This window comes from Mercenaria mercenaria, chromosome 9, assembly GCF_021730395.1.
Source record: "Mercenaria mercenaria strain notata chromosome 9, MADL_Memer_1, whole genome shotgun sequence".
In the NCBI taxonomy this organism is placed as follows: Eukaryota; Metazoa; Mollusca; class Bivalvia; order Venerida; family Veneridae; genus Mercenaria; species Mercenaria mercenaria.
Window position 1 is genome coordinate 31797696 of NC_069369.1, and position 25911 is coordinate 31823606.

Consider the following 25911-nt stretch of genomic DNA (forward strand, 5'->3'; position numbering starts at 1 on the left):
GCAATATAGATTCATTACAAAGGAAGTTACGGTAATTTGAATTTTTACAGGTTTAAAGTCTACGTCTAAATTTCAGACGTAAACGTTAATGAATTCGAGCCCGCGGGTTTTGTCTAAAATTTGTCCTTCGCTTTTCAGAACATTAGCTTTTATCGTAGGCGGGCCTCACACAGTAGTCTTCGTTACGTACAGTGGAATCAGGAAATGCTCGTTATCATTGCTTCAGAAATCCACCATGCAATTTTAACCCAGTGACAATTGGTTTATCAGATCAAGTATTGATACTATTTTTATTGTCTAAAGGCAATCATATCAAATAAAGATGTTGATTCAAACTATGAACAATAGTCGATGATCAATTATTTACACTCAAACTAATATCATGATAAATGTCCGGTTTTTTACATTTGTTTTACGAACAGGCTATTTACTTGTGTTTGTTCCTCGTGACTAGACCCGTTCCAAATGACCTGTCCGGCAAGATTCATTTACCCATAATTTGAACAGTTTTATTGGTGTCAAGATAAAATACATACTGATTCTTAATATGTGGCAGTATTTCTATATAATCATAAACAGTTTGACTGTCTGCTGTAATATATACCATTTTTCCAATGAATGTGCATGCAATCGTTGCCCGAAAAAAGGTCTTTTGATTGCGACCACAGCCTGTGCTAGAGGGCACGGTCGAGAGGCGTTGTATTAATTAACTCTCGCGCACAAACTCTATTAAACCTAGTCGGCAATCATTTTGCTTAATTCGATCATTCTAAATGGGTCTCCTTATAGATTTTATTAACTGTCACCACATTAGTTCATAAGTGTCGTCTGTGTGGCGGCCGTGAAAATGTCTTCCCGTACTTGGATTCAGCTTGGTTATATTGCTTAAGTCCATTTAATGTATCGGCATAATATAATTCCACACAAACCGGTGTTAGGGGCTCGCGAGGGTTGGTACATATTTCATTGCCTGTCATGAACATGGTCATACCAGGTCCGCTATTATATTGTCTGGAAATTGGTGATCTGATCTGTGTGACTACCAAAAGGAATATCTAACTCCATTCTTTGTATACATTCATTATGATAATACAATTATAATGCAGCTATGTCACATGTTGAAAGGCCCTTCACGAGTTATCAGTATATCCGCATATGGTTTGTGAATCTGTTTTTCTTTAGTTTAATATGTACTTTAAAACAGTTGAATATAGAAACACAATCATTATGTTAATACTGAACTATATATACTCGTACTAAAATGTATGTGCATAATGATACATTACTTGAACTGAAATTTTGATTAGTAGATATCAATGTTTTCAAATGTTCTGTCTCAATTTGAAACTAGTTAACCAAAGTAGATATTAACATTAAAAAAGAAAATCACGAAGAATTACCGTCATGGAAACAAACAGAATTAGGTCTGTAAACCTCTTGCGAATTTCCCACCAAAATGTTTACATTAACATCCCGTGAATTATTCTGGCTAAATTAATAAGCTGTGAAAAACTCGTGTCCTGATGATTTCCTATCATGTCTGTTGGGATTGTATATATTGCGTTCCTATTTTGTAGGAATTGTTGACAAATTATTGTATTCAGATTCCAAGATTTTTTCCCCGCTAAACCTTTCGTAATCAGATCTTACTGGCATTTCTGCTCAAACATTCTTCACACAAATCATGTCGCGGAAATACTTGACTATGCAAACTTTGTTCAAATACCATGACGAAAAAACCCTTATTCCGAGCCATTGGTTTTGGTTTACAAAGGATATTTTTATACCGATATACTAGTATTTCTCACTAAGATAAATTGAAACAGATCCCAAAAGAATTCATGGACGAGGTTTTTCCGATCCCATTGGACTTTCTCCCGCAAGTGACCTTATACAAATATTTGTCACAAAGATAACTTTAAACAGACCCGACTTGAATTACGGGATGAAATTATCTTTTTCCTGTTCCGCTGAAACTTCTCCCAATGGATTTTCATACCCGAGATAATCTTAAACAGATCCCATGGGAAGTACTGGACAGGATTATCTTATTCAAATCCCGTTGGATTTTCTACCCAGGCGGAATGTATACAAATAAGTTTCCAACCAAAATAATTGTAAACAGTTCCCATAGGAATTTCTATTATGATCAGGTAGGAATTGTTCCCAAGGATTTTTGATACAGAATTTTAAACAGATTCCATGAAAATTTCATGATAAGAAAATTTCATTCCGATCCCGTTTCTCTCTAACATTGATTTATATAGATACAAATCTTATCATGATAACTTTATACAGATTCCACGGATTCCATCGGAATTTCTGTATGAGTTTATCTTATTCCGATGCAATGATTTTACATAGATTTCATTGGATATTTATTTTATACATATCCCGTGTTCAAACTAATTGTTAACAAACCCCAAAAATACGTTAAGCAGACCATCTTTGCACGGATCGTTTGGCAGCTATTTCGAACAATTCATATTTCGTGCAGATCACATGAGCATTTCTTCTGAGTGTTTTCTGTAGGGTTTCCATCCACCATTACAGCTGTGAAGTCGTCATACACCTTGAACCGTTTCGTTTGACTTGTAATGAAAAAAAAAAATAAAGAACTCGAGATTATTTACTGTCGAGTTTGTTTCTTTTTTCAATAAATTCCTATCCAGACCACATTCCGTTGGTACTTTCAAACAAAAGATAAATTACAAATATCCCATTGGAGTTTTTGTACAGATCCCATGGGCTTCATATGCCATATATATTTTACAACACGCTTATTTTATTCAGTTCTCTCACAAAGCTTAAACATGTAGTTTATTGAATACGTTTATATAAAATGCTTATAAAGTTAATCAGCACAGCTTATAAACAACAATTTTAATGCCGCGGGATTGGTGACACATTGCCCACTTCCAGTTTTACCTTTAAGTTTTTTTTATTATTGTTTAGAAAGAACTTCTGTTAGGTTTTTGGCAATAAGAAGGAAAAACAAGGTGACTGGATGAATTTTGGGTAGTATCATACGCGAAATCTTTTAGAGGAATGATTTGTTTTCTTAAATACACCAGAGATGTTTTCGTATATGGTTTAAAATTAATGATATTCTGACATTAATTTACAGGCATAATGATAAAGAAACTGCGACCCAAACTCATGTGATATTTAGTAGGCTGTCTGGATAGTTAGTCTTGTCTAAAATGAATGTTCTACTACAGTAACTAGCATTTTGTACAAAATATGCTTTTAAGGGATCTGATATCTTTTTACATCTTGAAATTAAAAAGTAGTATTTAAATAAAAACTATATTAATGTATAACAAACAAGGCTAAAATGGGTGAAAGGAATGTCGATGTCAAATATCCCTCGACATTTGGCTACAAGATGCATCCGGCCTGAATTGTTAATAAAATCTTTCTTTTTGCTTAAATATAATTCTGAAGTGGGACTCAAGATGAACTTTTCGACAGAGAATGTACGCCTTGCGTCTCAAATACGTTGAAAACAGGCACAATAGGTCGGGCATACCGCATGCAAGCGAAAACCATTTACATAAGGTCATCGCATAATTCGTTTAGGCACCCCTTAACTTTTTTTAACGTAAGCACCTTATAATGAGAAAATGACAGAACAAACCCTCATTTACTGATTGCTTGTAAAACTAACTTCAATGCTTCAGCAAAGATATTCTTGTTATTGTTGGTGTGTAAATAACTGGTCACCTATGAATGAACATAAAGTATTCAATATAATTAATTACCTGGTTTTCTAATATAATCAGCTTTAAGATTATTACGGCGGCCATATTTTCATCTTTTTCTCAATATCTCGAAAACATCTTCAATTTCCAAATGCACTAAACATTATTATACGATTATGATAAAAATCTGCCAACTTTTAAAGTCATTGATTATAGTCACTGTGAACGCTTTTTGTACAGCCCACATGATATATTTTGTCAACGTAACACGCCGATTTGTTCGCCTGAAGTTTACAACCATAAAACACCGATAACAAACAGGAATTTAAATTTAGAAAGACAAAATTCACGTTTTGACCTGGATTAATTTGTAATGTTGAGACTACTTGTTTTAATAATATTAATTTCCGGAGTTAGCACGCGCGGTGTCCCGACAGCAGACGATAATGCGGAACTGGGACCTAAAGAAATTGAAACGGACCAAAAGGACCACTCAAGTGAACATGACAACTTAACGGACTGCGAAGGTATACATTAAACGTCGACTATACAAATATTTCATTCATATATTACTATAGATCTAGTATGACAAATCGACAAGTGTGTACATTAAAAATAAATTGAAATATAAAGAAAGAATATCGCCAAATTCCATAGCCATAAATGTTTGAAATCTATGGTAATGGTTATACACAATAAACAAATTATATAGTTTAATTTAGAATTTGCTAGAGTTTTTCAGGTATTGTTTATTGACAAATTGACCTCATAGATCTATACATGATCGATCCTTTGATAGATCATTGAACAAAACATTTAGTTGCTCATGGCTTGACTGTCGTTTATGTTAAGAAAATATGAAATATAGTGTGATTAATTCTACTTGCATATCAGATTTACATTGAAATTTTTGTGCAGTTCTATTCATGACATGCATTAAGTTTACGTTACACAATAATCTACTTACCATTTCAAGGTTAAAAGATATTTAAATAAAATATCAGTTTTTGAATAGTATACCATGTTTCTTTATCTGTCGTATATTTGATAAAGGTTTTATGTATAATTTGATAATAATAGCTTTTATATGAAGCACACAATTGGTTATCATCACATCTATCCAGTTTAAGTAAATAAAACTTTGTAATTTAAAGAAATCTTAGATATTCAGTAGAGATATAGAAGTGATATCCACTTTCAGTTTACATATAGATAAAACAATTCTGAAACATTCCCCCAAACAGATTCAGATTGAAACATCGCCTTTCAATGCAGAAATTACCGATAAAACTCAATTTGGCGTGTAACCAACAAAAACAGAACTCTTTATAATATATGCGTTTTCGCTGGGGCAGGCATGTGGCCTGTTTGACGGTTGCGGCCGTTTTGGGTAAAACAAATCCCAATATTAAATAGAATTTGTCTAAACTTGTATATGAGCACAGTGTCAGGTTAGAAACAGAATTATGAAACAATCGAATGTCACCATGCCTGTTTAGGAGTAATCGGCCCTTGAATATGCAAAGTTTACGAAAAATCTAGTTTTAAGGGCAGATAACTCTTAATGAAGCACTGTGACCGATGACTGTTTTATTTATTTTTTTTTTTTGGCATTTTTCTGTTTCTAACGTAAAACTGTGTTTATAAACAAAGTTTAAACTAATTCTATTATTGGGAATTTTTTGCCCCATCTCTCATACAATAAACTGCAGCAAGTGTCTTTAAGTCTTATATATATAAATCTGTCACGATAATAGTTAATATGATATAAGAACATAAGATTTCTTTACTGTATTTTCAATTTACATGGATTTTTTTCTTGCCTTTAAAACATTGTTTGTGTTCGAACTCGTTCTTGTAACTTATGCAAAGAATAGAACGTTTTTAATTCACAAAGCTCTCACAATAAACAAAACGTATTTATACGAGCATAAAAATAACTACAATAATTTTCAACGCAGAGTCATGCTGAAAAACACATTTTGATTTTGGTAAGTACATATATAATGACCTATATCTATACAAATAATGCGTATATTTATGTTAATATGTCACAAAATGAATGTTACGTTTTATTTTACATCAATACGACAAGTGAATGTTACGTGACGACATGTCACGCCAATAAAACGAGTTACAATGTTAACAAAAATGGTAATGTTTCTTTTTTTTCCACATAACATGAAGAGGCAAACAAACAAGCATTAAATGTATCAAACAGCAAAGTGCTTTTATATTTACCTGTATCCATACAAGTTACTGCAAACTAATTTGTTGGATATAACAGACTAAAATATGTATGAAAGTTTGAATGTTTGAAATAGGCTTCATCAAAATGCTTAAATTATTTATATCTTAAGGTCCTTTTTTTATTTTTATTTTTTAATTAAAAGTGTCAGGTGCACCCACCCCATCCCAGCACCACCACCACCAACACATGCGACTTTGTTTTATTGATATTGAACTTTTTTTTCCTATAAGTTAGTACCTTTAATTCAAAATAGAAATAAAACAAATATTTGTACATATTTAAAAAAAAGGTCATTGTTCTTTTTAATGTTTTGTTTATACAATAACGGTAATGTAATGACACAGAAAATCCTCTAGCTAAATATTCGTACATAACATTAACATATCTGGTTAACTTAAACAAGGTAAAGTCAATGCTCAAACCCAGATGCCTTTTATTTTCATAGTAGATAACATTCCGACATTTAAAAGAAATTCAAAAGGGAAGGTCATTATCAAACATTTTAAGTAGTTCTCCGTCACAACATGTTGCCTTTATGTACCGATTAGAGTAAGGCTCAGAATATCTCTGCATATAATATAGTACACTAATAAAGTATGCAGAATATACGTAAATATTTAGTACACTTTGTACTACTTTTTATATATCAAACAAAATATATAAGTTATAACTGTCGTAACGCCAATAAAAAAAATACAACGTTAATAGAAATATTCAAGGACGACTTACTTCGTGTAACACTAATTTGTCAGTCGAAACCTATGAAAATTCATACAAATGTTTTAAATCAATCTGTCTCCAATGTTCCACGGATGTTTGGTTGAAATATTACTGCGTTATTTCTAAATAGGTAGGATGAATTTATTGCCATAAAATTACGAAGTTAACTTATGTGTTGTTAGTATCTAGGTAAACTGTACATTCTATGTCCAAATATTTCAGTATACCTTGAGTGTGAAGCTTTAAAAAAGAAGTATACAAAAATGATAATACTATGGATATATTAGAATAAGACATGTTATCATCCTGCTTTCAAACCTTTATTTGAATGTTTCACGAACACAGCATGAACATACTGATGAAATTAAAACAAGTAAAGTTAGTTTATAGATAGTTGTTAAAACGTTTTCAACCCTGCATTACAATACTCAAAAGAAATACAAACGTTATAGTTATTATTAATCATTAAAGCAATTTTACGTCACATTTTATTTTATGCTTATTGGTGAAATACTGGAAAATAGCAGTGAGATATAAATCGATATCACTCACAGTGCCGAACTTCTTTTTTTCCAGATAAATTATCTCCCAAGGTTGAAATATATACTTTAATTACCTCCCTTTGCTGCCTTTAAAATTACTGGATTATACTAATACTCAAGCCATACACGAGTCATGAACTGCTAGACAATCCTATATAGAACAGGCTAGCTATATAATTAAATTTGCAAAAGAAATAATGTTACCTTTGTCAGCTTGGTTGCTAGGCCTTGCCATTCATGTAGCTACAAATATATGCGTGTTTCCTCTACTTTTTTCCATTAGTTCACTATCGTGTGGTAGATATTACTGGCGACAGCACATTTAGCTGGTTGTTGTCTTAGTTAATTATCACAAGACATCAACTCAACCTTACGTAATATGCCAGCATTTTCGTCGAAGTACTTTCCCACTCCAACTCCAAGCCCAGCCAGTTGTGTTCAAACTTCCATCCATTTTGTTATGCTATGCAGCTCCTAGATCAACATTTCCTAGTTATTTCTGTTTAATCTATGATGATATATAATTCTGCAGCTTGATTTTCCAAGGACTTACGCATATTCAACAGTTGTTTAGATTTTTCGTGTTGTTTTTCAATCTGACCTTCTGCGTGTGTTTTGGTAAACAAAGCAAGCTTCCGGTTATTCTACGAACTGACGGATTGACCCGAAAAGTTTTAAATATGCTTCTACTTAACTACGCGCATTTGTCAATGTCTCTGCGGATTGTGTATTTTTACACAAAATATTTAAATGCAGTTTTTGTTTTTAAAAACAAAATGGCGCCGTGTTGATTTAATGAACCTAATCACCAATATTCGATATTAATGTGCCTAAGTGTCCATGGTAATTTAGCGGTTGTATCATATGCAACACGGTAGCTTAAATAAATCCGAATTTCGTCATGAAATATTGGATTTATATGAACATTTGTGCACGTAATAAACAGAAAATTCGTTGATCTTCACAAACCAGCATAAAATAAAAAGAAAATTTGTTTGTTTGCAGTGAGATATCGAAATATATCATCACCGATAAGGGAGACAATTCTGATATTTTCACTCAGGCTCCGCCTTCGTGAAAATATTCAATTGTCTCCCTTATCGGTGATGATATATTTCGATATCTCACTGCAAACAAACAAATATCCTCTATATATTTCCTTTTACGTACAAATTAGAATGCATGTTTGCTTTAGCCTTAAGGCTCACAACGTTTCTATATAATGTGCTATACAAAGATAAGGCTCTGGAAATACATAGTATGACTTTTTTCATGTAGCTTTTACTTGTTGTAACTCTTTGCTCAAAACTTTTCATTTTAACCATTTAGTTGGCCCGTCTGTAAAATCTTTATGGACATTCTCACATATATCAGTCGGACATGAAATTAAAACCAATATAATTGTACAGAAATTATCAAGATTAAAGAATATTAAAAAGACTTAAACATCTCTTTGCTGGTGCATCTATAAAAGAATCCATTATACGTCAACCGAAAATTTAACCAGTTTATTATCCATTAAATTATTCACTTTCACGTTGAATCTTGCATATTTCGTTCTTAAAAGTCCCAATTGCTTTGATGTGTACGTTTAATCTCGATGTGATTTTTGCTGTCATATTTGCACTTACATGCATTTATGTTTCAACATTTTTGATAGACTTTGAAAAGGTATGTTTTGTATCTGGAGAAATTGTTTTAAGAGCAGCGAAACAAGTTTAGTATACGTAATATGGCAAATGAAATGTAAGGTCTTAGCAAACGTTGTCAAACAACAGCAAACAAAATTGACATATATCCGTCATTTCAACCTACAGACTAGAACGTAGTTATACTTGGTACCTTATACAAGCATGCGCTGTACCAGACAATAGACAAAAGTATCATTATGTACATTAGTATATAGATGTTTAAAAGCTCAACACGTACAACGTGATTCACATTGCAATTGTCCCTCGTCGCTGTGAGATCTAGCCTAAAGGGTCGTCCAGTTGGCTTGTGTGCCAGCCCGTACCAGAGTTCACATATGAGCATAGATCTAGGCTATTTCGCCACAAATTATGATCCGCATTAAGACACGTTAGATTACAACAGAATTGAAAATAAGTGGAAGCAAAACATGTCCTCGGTGTCAAAGGAAGCTGAACATTATCAAAACTAAATATTTTACTTCTTTCCTTCTAAAATGTTTTAAAAAGATAAATTGGTACGACTCTTGTTTACAAATACATACAAATACATACCCAGTTTGATGTTTAATTTTTCAATGATTTTTTTTTGTGCGGAAAACTTTCAGTCAACGAAACTGAAGGACGTTTTTTAGTATGTTAAGTAACTTCATTGAGTCGCCTCTTTTCAAATCCAATTTTATTGGTATTGCGTCACCGTCTCTATTTATATTAATGTAGTGTCCCTATGTGGCGGATAATAAAAATATCCATTCATATCAACGTAAATAACCAGTTACCTCATTATTGAATTATATGAACGTATTATAGATTGACGACAGGCCTTTCAGCGTATTTATTTCTTTCTTTATGTTGTATTTTTTGTTTGGTTTCAGATTCATTCCCGATACAATTTAGATCATTTTTTATATAATTCATTCCTATTCACTACTTTTCTCCACTTAATCATGTCTTGAATTGTCTAGTTAATGAACAATATCTTACATATTCAATTTTGATGGCACTTAGTTTGAAGTTACTCTCTGCACCTATTTTACAATTTGTGAAAACGGCTGATATACTTTTCAACCACGCAGAACCTGATTAAGATATATAAGATATTATATGAGTTAGTCACATAACACTGTTATTTCACATAACACCATCATTCCAAGCAATATTTGATAATTGCTGGAAAAGTTATAAATAACCTGACAACATCTATAACTTCTATGAAAGGTATGTAAAGATAACTACCATAAAGTAAATGAACCCTGTGTGAAAAGAAAGAACAACAACACTCATTGGTGATGGGAATCAATCGTATTTTTAGGTCTAGCTTAAGTTTCAATGATCCATACCAAAACACATCGATCTAGTATAGAAAATACACCGCGGAATACAACAACTTTTTGGACGTATTGCGAGCGATATTTTGTTCTCAGCATTGCGCAGAAAGCAAGGAAACAATCGATGGTGCTCAAGCATATATCCTATCGTCAGATGTGCCGGAATAATGGAATTATAGATACCATATCGAAATAGGTGGAGTCATGGAAGAACATCAGTGCAGAAAATGTTCAAATCTAACCTTTTTTCAGGGTAAAGCAATGGAAAAATCACATTACATTGAAAATCAGGTGATGAGAATAATGACTATAAATTGAGTAAATCGTTCACGGTCACAAAGCAATTTATCCAAAGAAGTATAAAATACATTTATTTTTATAGCTCTTTGATTTATCGTATTCAATGAAATAACTTAACCATCGCCATTGATCTGAAACATATATAGTCTAATCCTATTTTCACTTAACGAACATGGTTTAACATTTGTTTTGAAAAAAATAGACAACCTAAAATTGGGTTATTACCAATCCGGCAGTTTTATTATGAAATGGTCATGACATTTAAAGGTCTTGTATGTATCGTGTGAAATAGTTTAAATTTCAGCAAAAAACACCACTTTGTAACATTGTATCCTAGGCATCATGCGTGATAACGTGATAAATGACAATTATATAGTATCATTTTTTTTGTACTATAAATACACATTATCAAACAGCATTAGACATAAACGTCTTATATCTGTCAGTCAATTCCGTGTCATGTTTGTATCAGCCAGTCCTGTAGTGCAGCTTGTATTTAATTGGTACACTATACATGAAATGAACAAAGCAATACAAAAGATAATAAATGTAGAAAATATCTTCATTCATTTTTATGCATTATAATGAACAGATCGACAAATCAGAATACATATAATGTACAGTAATACAAAAGATAAATGTAGAATTATGCAAAAGTTTCACGCACGTTGCAGTTAACCTGTGCTGCTGTGGGATGCAGCCAAGATGGCTTGTTTGCTTGTCATTACCTACTACCAGTAGTGAAGCTGACAATTAGCAGGTTTTACACAATATGTTACACCAAAAGTGACAATTACAAGAAACAAAGAAGTATCATGAGTACCCAACACATCAGTATAATATTTTTATAAAAGAAATATTCTGACTGCGGTGTTGTGTGAATCTTTATGCAACTTGATAATGCAGTTTGATTGTGTTTCTGAAACGTGAAGGAATGTTTTGCACAAATAATTTAATTGTTTCAAAACAAGCTACATTTAAAATTAAGTTACTTTATTGAGAATTACTTTTAAAATTCATTTAAATATTCTTAAGTAAATCAGTACTAGTATTGCGTCATCGTCTGTGCTTACATAAATAGAGTTGTCATGCAACACAACACTGCCATTTATTACAATCTTTACATGGGGCGGTTAAAATGTGTGCCTTTAAAATCAACAATGTTACCATTTACTTCGTATTGAAATATTGATACATGTTATGCAGTTATTTAGCATTCTCTTAATTATGTCGTATAAATCTATTTGTTTCTGCATAAATACACTTTGAGACAATGAAACAATTATATTATATCAACAAGTATAAATGAAATGAAATTTGTTTTGTGTGGTTAGTTGTAACATTGGGACAACATAATTGAGCCGTGCCATGAGAAAACCAACATAGTGGGTTTGCGACCAGCATGGATCCAGACCAGCCTGCGCATCTGCACAGTTTGGTCAGGATCCATGCTGTTCGCTTTTAAAGTCTATTGGAATTGGAGAAACTGTTAGCGAACAGCATGGATCCTGACCAGACTGCGCGGATGCGCAGGCTGGTCTGAATCCATGCTGGTCGCAAACCCACTATGTTGGTTTTCTCATGGCGCGGCTCATATATTATTTATACCTTACTTGTTTCAATCTGTTTATTTATGCGAGTATATGAGTATAGAAGTTCACTTTTTTGTTGAATTGAACGCTCTCATCATCTTAAACTTAATTGCTGCGAAAATATTTTCCAAAACAAACTATATAATTTTTAAGATATGCTTAAATTTATCTATTTTTGCTCTTTGAAAAACACATTTCTTGCTTTTTACATTCAATAATATGATGTCATTTAGTTACTAGAATTAATCACCTAGACTATCATATCTATGAATATTTGATGAGTTCTATGAAATGCAACCGGATTGAAAACTGTAACCAGATTGAATGTCACGTTCTTATTTTTTGATAATAAAACCCCAAGTCATATGACAAAAAGACACGCCATTAAAATAAAGTTAAAACGATACCAAACACTTTATGTTTCATTTCATTAAACAGGAACTTAAAATACAAAAACAATCTTACAAGTCACTCTTATATATTTCAAAACAAACACGTTACTTCAATATCTATTTTTCAGTCAGAATCAGAGAAAAGGTTCTTTTAATAAGAGTAAGTAGGTAAAAATTAAATTGACCGTTTTAAAAGTTTATAAAATTTATCAACATATTATTCTGATAGATAAATAGATATTCCAAGCTTAGGGGTTCTCTTTGTAAGATGTCAAACTGATACAGAATATTTCTGCAAGTGATTAGCTTCAATTTAAGAGACACATAATATCGTGTTATGAATATTTGAACATGCTCGCTCTGTTTGAATGCCAGTCATACAGAAAATCGTTTCGATTTAACATTAACATAACTAACTTCATCAAGGGAAACAATAAGCTAAAGCTAGTACATTCACCATAGGCAATCATTGTATAATATTATCGGGTGCGTGACGTCATTTTTAAATGTGTCGTTGCAGTGTAGTTTTATTTGCATCATTTTTTTTTGTCACTTTCATTCAGGCTATTGAACAAACTCAAAATATTTATAAATATAGTGTTTATATGTGTAGGCACGTGTGTAATAGATTGATTATTAGCTTTGCACCAAGAAATATTCATTCGCTCTTCAGCAGAATAATATTGCACTCCAAAAATTGTGCAATATTTCCGCTGCAAAGATCGTGAATATTCCTCAATACAGAGCTAATAACCTATAATTATCTGTCCGTAATAAGTAAAGACTTGACATTGACGTTTAGATTGAACAGTGCTATGACACGGCTTGGTCCAAAGGGTTTTCTTATTGATTCTATGAAAAGGTTGGCGGCCGTGTAAAAATTCTCCATATACTTGGACCAAGTGTTGTCATATAAGCTGGTCCTTTGGTATCATGGTGTTTGTATTATAGAAATTCGCGTTAGTCCCTGCTAGGGGCGTGAATGGTGTTCCAAATTTCATTCCTCTTATGACAGCATCAACTGAGTCTGCTATTACTTCGCTAAATTGCGTTCTGTGCTTCAATAAGGTCGTTAGAAAAGGGATATGAGCCGCGCCATGAAAAAACCAACATAGTGCATTTGCGACCAGCATGGATCCAGACCAGCCTGCGCATCCGCATAATCAAAAGGGCAATATTGCTATTTGTCACTTGTGTCACCCAATCAGAAGCTGGAGTTTTAGTCAGCTCTAAGATAAAAAAAGGTTTTAAAAAGGTTCCGATGCGTTAAATGATTTTAAAAATTACACAATAATCGGCAAAGTTCCAATTCTGTTTTTATTACATGTGTAATGACCTTAACTTTATTTTGTTAATCATTTAACTCCATTTATGACAAGATAGCTTTGGTCAACACAATACTGCTTAATGACGTAATGTCAAAATAGGTTGTAGCTCTGTATTAATATTAGCAAATAAATACATTTTTGTATTGAAACAGGGAATTATTGTGTAAATCACTACAAATTAGCTCAACGATTTGATAGTTGATCTCTCCTTTCAAATTCATATCTTTTTTTTTTTATTTTCATGGTTAGGACTTTTAAACGTTTGGGGATGGTCTTTATCAAATATATTAGTCATTCTCACTTAGAGCGTTTCGGCCTATATATGTCACTCGTTATGTACCGATTATAAAAAGAGATTACCTCTTCAAAACACCTTTAAATACACACAATATATTTGTATGAACTATGATTCTCCATCACATTATACATGCACAATCAACAACGTTGTCCGTATACCTTTTACCTTAAAACAACTCATTCAAAAACAAAATGAATAAACGAGATTGCAGGCCACTTTAAAGTCTTTAAAGTTCATTTCTACACATGTATATTTTCAATCTCAGTATATACGTTTCATTTCGTTCTAATTCCTTTCGTACTATTTGTATACTTATAAAATTCTGATCATATTTAGTTTTGGAATATATATGTTAAAACTAATCTCATTTAAATCTTCGAAGGAAATGCTGTAATAATAGTTCTTTACCTTAGTAATGCCTTTAATTGTATAAGAAATATATTAGTACAAATGGATACAAAACTTTAAATGGATGCACATCACTTTGAAAGAAAAACAACAACAAAAAACAGTGTGTTCATTTAGTGCAACAGATCAAAAATGCTAGATATTCAGACATAGAAAAGTTGGAAGTCTAACAAAAAAAAATGATAAATTATTCACTAACACGTCGCAGTTGTATCTTGCATAGAAATATTTGCTAATCTCTTTCAAACACCCGTTTACATTGATATGCACTATACATGTACACAAGCGAAATTTTAAGCATGTTTTAGACTTATTTAACTACTAGGGTGTAAAAGGTTGTTTCTAGTTCTGAGTTTTGTTTATATGACCTTTGAATGTGTTGACGCAACGTTAGAAATTCAGGTACTGTTATGAGAAATTGTTTCAAAGCCATCAACATATCAAAATGTTACATTTTGCCATTCATTTATGGGCTTAAAATGGCACATGTGGTATTATTTAGCACACATGTGCACAAAGCGAACATAGCTTCTAAGTTCGTTAAATGTTGAAATCTCGTTCGTCCGTCGTGCGTAGTTGGTATATTCTAGGACATCCACAATTCTAAAAGCAATCCTAGTCAAACTTCGAATACATGTAAGGCTATGTAATTTTTCGTTCGTAAGGTACGTATCTATCAGATCTGTGTCATGTTAGACTTCTATTATAACAAAACATGCTAATATCAAAGTCTGTATGTGGAATTATTTCTGGATGTTTGAATGTGGTATATTTAAGATGTGTCTTTGTGACATTGACTCTGAACTTGTCACAAAGAACAGTCGTATTTCTTACAGCGATATAGGGCCATTTTCTGTAATTGAAACTCCAAAATGCAAAATAAGTGTCCTTGAAGTTTACTGCTTACAAGACCTTTGATAATTTTACAGAAGCAACTGCTGTCTTCTCCATCATTACATCTTGAAATTCATCATAATTATGACAAATTAGGTCACACCAGTCTATCCGTTCTCGGTGTCACGGCTTGGGTTAACACTGAAATAAATTGAAAATGAGCCAGTCCTAGGCATAACCTGGCATATTTTACTTAATTAGAAACGTTAAACTCATAACCTTAAGTAAACCTCAGCTAAAACTATCATGACCATGGTACAATACAATACAATACAACCCTATAAATGTTTGTGCAAACAGTTGTATATGTATGGAAGGAAAATAAATTGATTGAAAACCCTTATTTTGTAACATCTATTTAACGTGAAGGTATTTTTTAACAAAGAAATGAAGTGTCTGCGAACTACACACTGCACTGGGTCGGTTTACGGTTTAATTTAAAAATATTGTATTGAAAATTGCGTCATCGACTCTGTTTATATGAATACAGTTGTCATGCTACAGTGCTGTTATGATACAACTATCTCCATGTAGGATGGTACAAATGTTTACCGTCAAATAGTTACATATTCTGTTTCAAAATTACAATATTCTAAACAACAAATATATTTAAGATTAACAACAACGATTTTCAGCATATTTGTTATTTGGTACAGGTTTGATGTTATTTGTTTGCTTCAATATTAAAGTGATCTTGTGACTTTTTACTTTTATTGGGAATGGAGATTCAAGCTGCCCTCCAGGCATTGTTTCGGACTAGAGCGGACCCCTGAGTAGAACCACCGGCCCAGAGGCTTGAGGGGGTGGCTTGCATTACGTCCTGCACAGTTAATGGAAGATACAGGCATTCTATATTTCGAATTAGTGTTACGCAATTAAACACAGATTATCAGATTTATAATTCATGCATCAAACGATATATCTAGATTTGATTTTTACTGCCAGTTTAATGATCATCTTAAATACATACAATGTGATATTAATGGTATATTTACTGATACAGATGTTGCAAAAAATTTTTTAGAATGTCAATTGGTAATAAAATGAGTAACAACTCTTTCCTTACTTATGTTTTAAATTTATCAAAGCATCCTCCTAATCATGCGGATAATTGGAATGACATGAATGTCAGTTTATGTTCCATTTTCATGAATATATCTAAATATATAATGAAATGTCAGAGAAAATGATGTCCATACATTTAACTAAAATAAATGATATATTAACAAAGCAAAGGATTTCAAATAAAAAAGAAAGATAAAAGAAAAAACAAACATAAACACATTTTTTATACTTTAAATCTAAATATATACTAACAACCTATGTTGACCGGTGATTCTTTTTATTTAGTTAAAAGTTCGTACAATAAAGATCAGCATCTTAATTACAAATGTTTTTTTAAGACAAGTAACAAAGCAGATATTAAGATATGCTATTTCTATGTACATACTGTGTCATGATGATGTATATGATGTAAGCTTTTGATATGTATATATGTTATGTGTATGGGCCGGAGGCCTTAATGCAAAAATAAATAAACTGAAACTCTATTAAAAACATACAAAAGCAAGCAAATTATACGGCACTAAGAAATAGGAAATGATAGAGAAATTCAATATAAGACAATAATAGCATCTCTTTGAAAACTGTCAATGCAGTAGCTTAAACGCTAATTCAAAGACCCTTTGTATGATGTAGATCAATACAAGCGTTTGGAAGGCCATCCGTCCACTACATCTGTAGCAGTTTCCTTTTGGGCAATAAGATGGCCCATTTACAGAATACAGAATAAGTTTAGTGAACACATGCTGCGATATATATTCTGCTTAGAACGGTGTCAATATCATGTCACAATAAATAAAAATAAACAAACAAAACACATACATATTCCAAATATTAAATGTACTTGAAATACGATAACACAATATTTATCACGTTTGTATTGCAGATTGTACAGAAACTACAGAGGACGGCGATGATGACGATATATTACCTGAACGACAACATGAAAAAGATGATAACGGTAATGAAGGTGCTGATGATTTGAAGACAACACCGAAACCCAAAACAGCAAAAAGAATTAAACCTTTCCTAACGTTCCATAGAATTAATGTCAACGTGAACAGAAACCGAAAGACAAACAGAAAGTCATCTACTAAAAGAACAGAAAAACAGCTAAAAACTTCTAGAGCACGCACTCAAATTAAAGAAGACAAAATACAGTTAGATAATAATAATGATCAGATAAAAGCAAACAGGGATAGCCCAAACAGTGCCAACTATGCAAAAGCAGATACTAAGAAGAAAGAAGCTTTAATAGGTACTGTTGATCATATACTTGAAGGTGAAGTAGACGAGAGTGATAATAGAAAACAAAGTGTGACCACAAAGATTGTGCAACCTGAAAGGTTCAAAAGTAAAACAGAGGTTTATTCTAAGGATAAATCAAAAGAAAAGGGAAACTCGAAACATGGGAAGAATGCGCAGACAGAATCAAAGGTTGACACTGTGCACAAGTCAGAAGATAGTGAAAAGAAAGCATACTCTGTTTCGACGGAGAAACCAAACGACCAGAAGGATACTGTAGATCGTATTATTCCGAAAAACATGAGAGACAGATGGTCGCGAAAGGGCTTGAGTCAGGTACCGGATGTCGAAAGATTGGTAGGTGCAATTTATCTTTGATATAAACGCTACCGAGTTATTCAAAAAGTAGTAAATTTACAAAAAAGTAATGAAGAAAGGCTTTATCTCGATATATTCTGTACGCAGATAATTATTAATATATCTTATATGAGGAAGAGCGCATATCACAATGTATAAAACATGTGAAATATTGTCTAAACATTTGTGATTTTAAACATTTAACATGTGAATGTTTGTTTTCGTAGAATTAAGCAATTAGATAACAAAAAAGTAACTTCAATTGAGTCATTGATTTTATTGCACTGTTTTCGCGTCCGCTTCTGATACATATCAGCGACTTGTTGTTGCTTTTGTTAAGAGTTTTACGAAAATCAGTATTTACAAAAAAGGTTAAAATCCTGTAGAGAGAATTGTTGATAATATTGAATTGATATTAAACTTGAACTATGTTCTACATTGTTTATGCCATTATAAACACTAAGAACATTCTTACACGCATAGAACATGTTCCCTTTTTCACAGGAGAGACGCCTTCATCCTACAATAGATGCACCGGTCAATGATATCATATACTCCATGAAGAACATGATTAGACTTATCCAGTCAAGCCTCTACAGGGTAAAGACGTCAAGTTGATGTTATTTGTTACTGTTTTTTTTAATGGTGTGAAAATCACACCGCGACAATTATAGGTCATGTGGTTACTCTCCAGCTTTTGGTGATGGAGGAACACCCCGGGTACCCCAATGAGCATTATTTCAGGCAACTGCGAGCACCTGGGTAGAACCACCGACCTCCCGTAAGTAATCTGTATGGCTCCCTCTCATGAAAGAATTCTACACCTCGAGGGAGGTTTCGAACTAACGGAGGTAAGATGCAGTCAGTAACAACGGATGCCCACGTATATATGAGCCGCACCATGAGAAAACCAGCATAGTGCGTTTGCGATCAGCATGGATCCAGACCAGCCTGCGCATCCGCGCAGTCTGGTCAGGATCCATGCTGTTCGCTTTCAAAGCATATTGTAATTAGAGAAACCGTTAGCGAACAGCATGGATCCTGACCAGGCTGGTGGTCTGGATCCATACTGGTCGCAATTGCACTATGTTGGTTTTCTCATATGGTGCGGCTCATGTCGTTATTTGTTGTTTTATTTTTCGTTGTATGTATGACACAGTTTTAAAAGTCATACATAATATGAACCAGTGGAGAAAATGTCGGAGGTACTGTTACATTAACTGAACACTGCAGCATAAAAGAAAAATGAATTTAATTAAATATTGATTGATATATGCATCCAGGTAGATGTTGATTTTAAGATGATCCAAAACACCACACGATGGAAATATATGGTAGGAGTGCGAAATCAGCTCACTGAACTTTCGGAAGACAACGACGAAATTTATGGTATGTCGGATATTTGTAATCGTAGTCCACAACAGGGGACTTTTTGTTAGTTAGCTATTTGTGTTTGTGCAGAAACCAAACTTGTTCCATTTTAAAGACACAATTAATGAAACTTCTAACGTCCCCTCGTCCCCTTTTGCAGTATCTTTTATATTTCAATTAGTACATTTAATTTCTCACATGTTTGAAATAATATGTTTTATATAACAAATTCAAATGTCATCGGAATTGAAAGAGGCTGTGATATATTAGCATTCTTTTGCGACTTTATGAAGAAGAAAAAACGAGATAAATCTCTACGGTTGAAGACAAACTAATTTCGTTATAATACAGTAAAAATCATCACAAAAGCTCTTTTTATAATGCCACATCTTAGAAAAATATAAATGAAGCTTTGTGTTTGTTCATTTGTCAGAAATAATTCTGTATCTACCGCTCATTATCCTTATAACTGTTACCTGTACATTTATCAAACGCAAAACATTCAGGGTTTTCTTTTTGACTTTTTAAAACTGGTCCTAAAATGAATAAATATCACTTATAAACTGAGTATTTATTTATGTATTTTCTAAACGTGTGAGGAATCCTGTAGTAAGAAAGATATAGCAAAATATATCGAGGGGGCGTTTTAAGGTTCGACTTGTATATATTTGTACATGTAATTTCAAATTTATCAGTAAAATCCTTTAATGAGTAAATAACATTTTAGTCGTCATTTTTAACTTCATTCCTTGACTGAATTGTACAGATCTTTCGATGTATCTTGGAATTAAATCCGTATTTCTATTTTTAACTATTATACACTTATAAGAAACTAATTCAGGTTCTAAATGTTCTCAATCTACTACTACTCATGGAGATCTTTAGAGTGATATATAATTTCGGGTTCTTGCAAAGAAATTTACGGAAAACGCTATCACGGAATATGAGCTAAATATTATATTATTTGAATATATATATCATGGTATTATTACGCCTTGCAACAGGTACTGTTGCCACATCATGCCTTATCACATTTATTTTACCCCGCTTTTTACAGATGTAATTATGGATGTGTCCCTCCTCACCAAGCAGATATACAGACAGGCGCATGAACGAAAACATCCGAGGTCAAATATAGAAGCAGCTGCTGTTGCCTACAGGTCCAGAATAAACACCAACATGCACCCACAAATACGTAGAAACTTTCAAGAAGCACAAACAGAACTTGAAATAGCGAAAGAACTGATAAAGCAAATTGAAGGCATACGCAAGTAAGAAATTTTGCAGTTTTAGCAACACACAATTACAGAAATTATGTCTTTCCTTCCTCTTTATTTGTTAACAGTCTTATTTCTGAAAGTAAGATTTTGTGTAAACTTACCAATTTAATGATGCAAAATGCTCGCGTCAATTATTGTACAGATTTTTTAAATAATAAATAAAATTAACATTTCCATGCGTTTAAAATATAAAAATTCGGTTTTCATTTCACTTATCTTATTATCTACCAATGCCAAGCATACATATTATATCTAAATTATAACAGCCAAATCTTTTCAACCTTTACCCTGATTTAGCAGACTGGAGTATACATTATTTCCATTTATTTCCATTATTTCTTACCATGCGTTTTGATCCTTACCCTGCTAAATTTCTATAATGGACTGGCCCATCATTCAGTTTGGGCAATACCATTTTTTATTCGAAGGGGTGTTTACTGAAAATTTACTGACTGAATAGCGAACAGTGCAGACCATGATCAGACTGCGCGGATGTGCAGGCTGATCTTGGTCTGCACTGGTCGCAAAGGCAGAACAACATGCCGCCAGCAAGCTAAAGATTAATAAAATGTTTTTTACTTCATTTTTAAAAGTTGCTCAGCTTTATGCATATTTTTAAAAAGCTGTGTGCTTTGATAGTTTGCAGTACATTTTATGCAAGTGCAATGCTTTTTCCTGAAAGGACCAATGTGAATAGAAAGAATAATTTAGCAACGTGTTTTGATTTGGGAACGTTTCTAGGCTTATTGTTTGCAGATAATAAAATCGAGACAGAAATAAATATTACTTGAAATATTATGCGACACTTTCTTTGTATTAATCATAAAGTTTAATCATTTTTGTTTACTTATGTCTATCACAACTAAATAGGAAAATAGATTTTTCCCGTTTTGTTTTGAAAAATGACCTAATAAAAGATAAGAAAACGAAATTGAAATACGAGTTTTGTATTGTAGTAAGAAAGAATCACTGATTGATGAAGAAATGCGAATACACCATCTGGTGAGGGATAGGTTGCCAATGAGATCAATGCATGATCTATACAGAAGAGCAGACCAGACTATCAGGGTGCTGTCAGCGGCACAGCCACTTTCAAGATACGGAGAGAAAAACAGACTGTATGGGGTAACTACAAAATTAGTCTCAAAATAAAACAGATACTTTTTATCATTTCGGCAATGCCACCAGTACTGTTACAATTTAAAGTGGGAAAATGTCCTCGGAACTAGTCTGAATTGGGAAAAATGGAAACATAACATGACATATATAAAGCTATCTTTTAAAGATAATATTTGCAAATGTGAGAAGGTATTTTGACAGTTGTCCAGTGGAATATTCTATCTGTTGTTTATTTAAACTATATACACATACAGAGTAGCAAAACTATTATATAAATTAGGAATTTTTAATTTAGAATTGGGAAAAGAAGATAGTTTTTGCTTTAGGACTGCTTCCTTTTACGGGAAGTAGCTTACAGGGGAAGAAAGCACTGTAAAATAAATGATCTGAGCTGCTAAGCAGGAATAAAAAGATTACTTATCCAGAATAAAAGGTTTTTATCTTTACCTAGTTACACAAAGTATTTGGAATATTTTCAGTAACATATTATTCATTACATTTTACATGCAACAGAATGCTACCCATTGCAACAGATCTCGACCGTATAAATTGAATATATTTTCATCTATTTAACATCATTGGCCTGAGAAAACAAAATTTTCTTTTGCCAGTGAAGAGGAAACATATTAATTAACACTTGTTGAAACATAGCATGTAGACGCAAGATACATGTGTAGTGACGAGATAGAGTGGACTAGAATAATAATCAGAAAAATGCAAGACCAGAAAACTAAGTTTAAGTGGAATGTAATTTATTTTCTGTAGCAGGCAGTCTTTATACTTTCAAAGTAATATAGATAATGAAAAAATTGCAACATGACTGAACTGTAGTCCTTAGCATTCAAGAATTTTGGTTATTAGAAATGGACCAATATACTTTGCCTTCCACTTTCTATTTATTAATGGGTTGCATTATATAAAAATCAGTATCTTGCAGAACCGTTATTTTAACCCTTATCATGCTGGACACGATTGAGTCTGCCTTTGCGACCAGTGCAGATGATCTACACTGTTCGCAATTCAGTCAGTATCTTTTTGGTAAGCACCCCTTTTAACAGTTAATGGCACTGTCCATTATAAAAATTTAGCAGGGTAAGGGTTAATAGTATTTCAATTTTTTTGTTTTCAGCATATGAGAAATGATAGCGCTTTGAACATGAGGAGAGCAAGGGAACTAATAGTAGAAGGGTTCGATTTACTGACACACTCAAAACGGACTTTACTGGTAGGTATAACAAAACAATATTTGGTTATATCTATTTATTCTGTACATATACTATTCGTTAGATTAGCGTTAAAAACAGTATTGAAAGCGAAATATCATGCATATGTTTAAGGTATACTAGACTCAGATTTCATATTTGAAAATGTGAACAATTACTGCATGTAAAGTTATGTAAACAGAAAATTAGTAAGAATTTATAAGTCTTAGCAGTACAAATAATAATCACTTGTTACATTACAGCTAAATACAGCAAACATGCACACTACAACTGAAAAACCGGAAGCATTTTTAACAAACGATTGTTACTGCATGTCATTTAATTATAAATGTAGCGTTATAATTGGTCATACGTTTAATAAAGTTAATTCATTTGATGAAGTAATATTTAAAGATAAAATGATTTAGTGAAAGATGGTCTTTGGATATTTTTAATTTTTACATTAAATGCAAACTTTTCTGTATATTTAAACTTAGGTAAGCATAATGCAGTCTTTGTCTGAAATATACTTCCAGTGCCATTTTATGTTCGTACCAACGGGAATTTAAGGAATAAACTAAAAATATTTATTTCAAAGTATTTTGGTCTTAAAACGAATATTTCAAACAACTTTTCTGACTCGCAAATAAATCTTACTCACTTTGTCTATTACGAATAGCATTTCTCAGATACTTCACAACCTTAGTGATATCTTTTAGCTTTATTTCAAATGAACAAAACAATAGCATGCAAATATCCATGCTTCTCATTGTCAAAGTTCTATTTTCCATTGTTGATTAAAAGACAGTGAATATTATATATTACTTAGATTCCGTACGTGCGTTAGTTTCATTATGCTGACCTCTTGATTCTCGTAAAAAATAAATCTGACCAAGTCTCAAAGCCTATATCAATATTATTACTTTTAATAAATATGACTACAAATATCAAATACTTAAATTTAAAGTGTCTGTTTTAAAGAGAAAGCTATGAGCATTTGTGATACGCAGCGTTTCCCCCCGTTTTTAAGCCTACTTTCTGGAATTAGTACGAGATGGTACTGGTTGGGAACCATTTTCCGGACACATTTTCATATTTCGGCTCCATTATTCCCTAAAAAGAATATTTGTCATAAATGAAGCCCACATTGCACAAACTTCAGCTCCTGCCACATCCGATGTTGTAATCAGCATCGCGTTGTGACGTAAAATATGGGTTCCATGGGGCCTCAAATGGGGTCACTAAAATAAGTAATTTTTCCCGTCAGGTAAACCAGTATCCGGACAAATATTTTGACCGTGTTTTGTTGTTAATTTAATATCAAAATAAGTAATTAAACTATTTCTACACATTTCTTTATCATTAATCTCTTCAAAATTGCACAGAAATATAACCCGACGTTCAATAGCAGCTACGAAAGCAAACCGAGGTTGACTATAAAAAACTCGAATTTCGTCTTATACGAAATTTTGATAATTCCAATAGATATAGAATAAAATTAGTGCAAAAATCGACAGCCCTGCATCTTACGTAACTTTTAGCGTGAAATTAAAAGTAGAACATGTTATCAGCAGACAATCATTATGTAGTTTGATTATTTCTTTCCCACCTGATACCTCGGCATGTGTGAACTACTGCGCATGCGCAATGCTATCTTCATGTCCCGTTAAGACAGAAAGTTGTTTTGTAAACGCAGGTGAGTTATCATCAAAAACCCCAATATTATACAGCCTTATAAAATAGTGGTTTGTTGTAGACATGAAGAACAAACATCTAAATGATCTAGATGAAACAATTACATGAATTACAACGAAATAAAGCGGATATTACATGTGTCCGGAAAGTGGTCCTGTCCGGAAAATCCGTCCCAACCAGTATATGTTTTTGTGCATTTAATGCCTCCGTGAAGACTGTAACGTTACTAAGCATTTAGTACACTTTTAGGACAACAGAAGGAAAGTACATGAACATGGCCGTATTGTACGACATAAATTACCTGCAGGCACAGTATCTGATATGCCATTTGGTTCTGGACAAATGGATCTGTTTGTTGCCTGGGATGAAGCAAACCATCACGCAAACAGTCTTTCAGAAAGTGCAGCAGAAATCCACATGTGAGTTTACATGATATGTATATCAGTCAGAGGTACAATAGGGAATATTAAGTCTGCTCTTTTACATTTGTATCTGAATCTCACATTTATAAAGTTCCTTGTGAGAATTTATTGTTATTTAGCAGAATGATAATTTCGCGAAAACGAAAAAAAAAAAAAGAAAGATTATGTGTATGCAGAATGAAGAGTCTGTTCAACATACATTTTATCTGTATTTAAAACTGGGGAAAACTAGAAACTGCTTTTGTAAAAAAGCACATGTCTCCCCCAATGCAAAGTCCTATAGGCAAGAAGTCAATAGGGGTCAGGAGCGAAAGTCAAAGAGACACTGATGGTTGGCTGCAATAGGGATCATCTGCTTGGCATGTCCAGTCATCCCGCTAAATTTCAACACTATTGGCCTAGTGGTTCTCAAGTCACTGTTCAGGCTCCTGTGACCTTGACCTTTGATCATGTGACCTCAAAATAAATAGGGGTCATCTACTCAGCATGTCCAATCATCCTATTAAGTTTCAACATTCTAGGTCAAGTGGTTCTCAAGTTATTCTCCAGAAATGATTTTACATGGCCATGCCCCTGTGACCTTGACCTTTAATAGACTGACCCCAAAATCAGTAGAGATCATCTACTCTGCATGTTCAATCATCCTATGAAGTTTCAACATTCTGGGTCAAGTGGTTCTCAAGTTATTGATCGGAAATTATTTTCCATGTTCA

General features: G+C 32.9%; 1 protein-coding gene across 1 annotated transcript in view; it reads left to right on the forward strand.

Moving 5' to 3' along the window:
- The first annotated feature begins 3946 nt into the window (after positions 1-3946).
- Positions 3947-25911, forward strand: part of LOC123546854 (uncharacterized) — a 42393-nt gene continuing 20428 nt past the window's right edge. Inside the window, exons 1-8 of the mRNA XM_053551158.1 lie at positions 3947-4231; positions 17394-18109; positions 18614-18709; positions 19393-19498; positions 20538-20751; positions 21717-21885; positions 23009-23104; positions 25026-25195. Of these exons, the coding sequence (XP_053407133.1) occupies positions 4078-4231; positions 17394-18109; positions 18614-18709; positions 19393-19498; positions 20538-20751; positions 21717-21885; positions 23009-23104; positions 25026-25195 (1721 nt within the window). The 5' untranslated portion in view covers positions 3947-4077. The remainder of the gene's footprint in view (positions 4232-17393; positions 18110-18613; positions 18710-19392; positions 19499-20537; positions 20752-21716; positions 21886-23008; positions 23105-25025; positions 25196-25911) is intronic.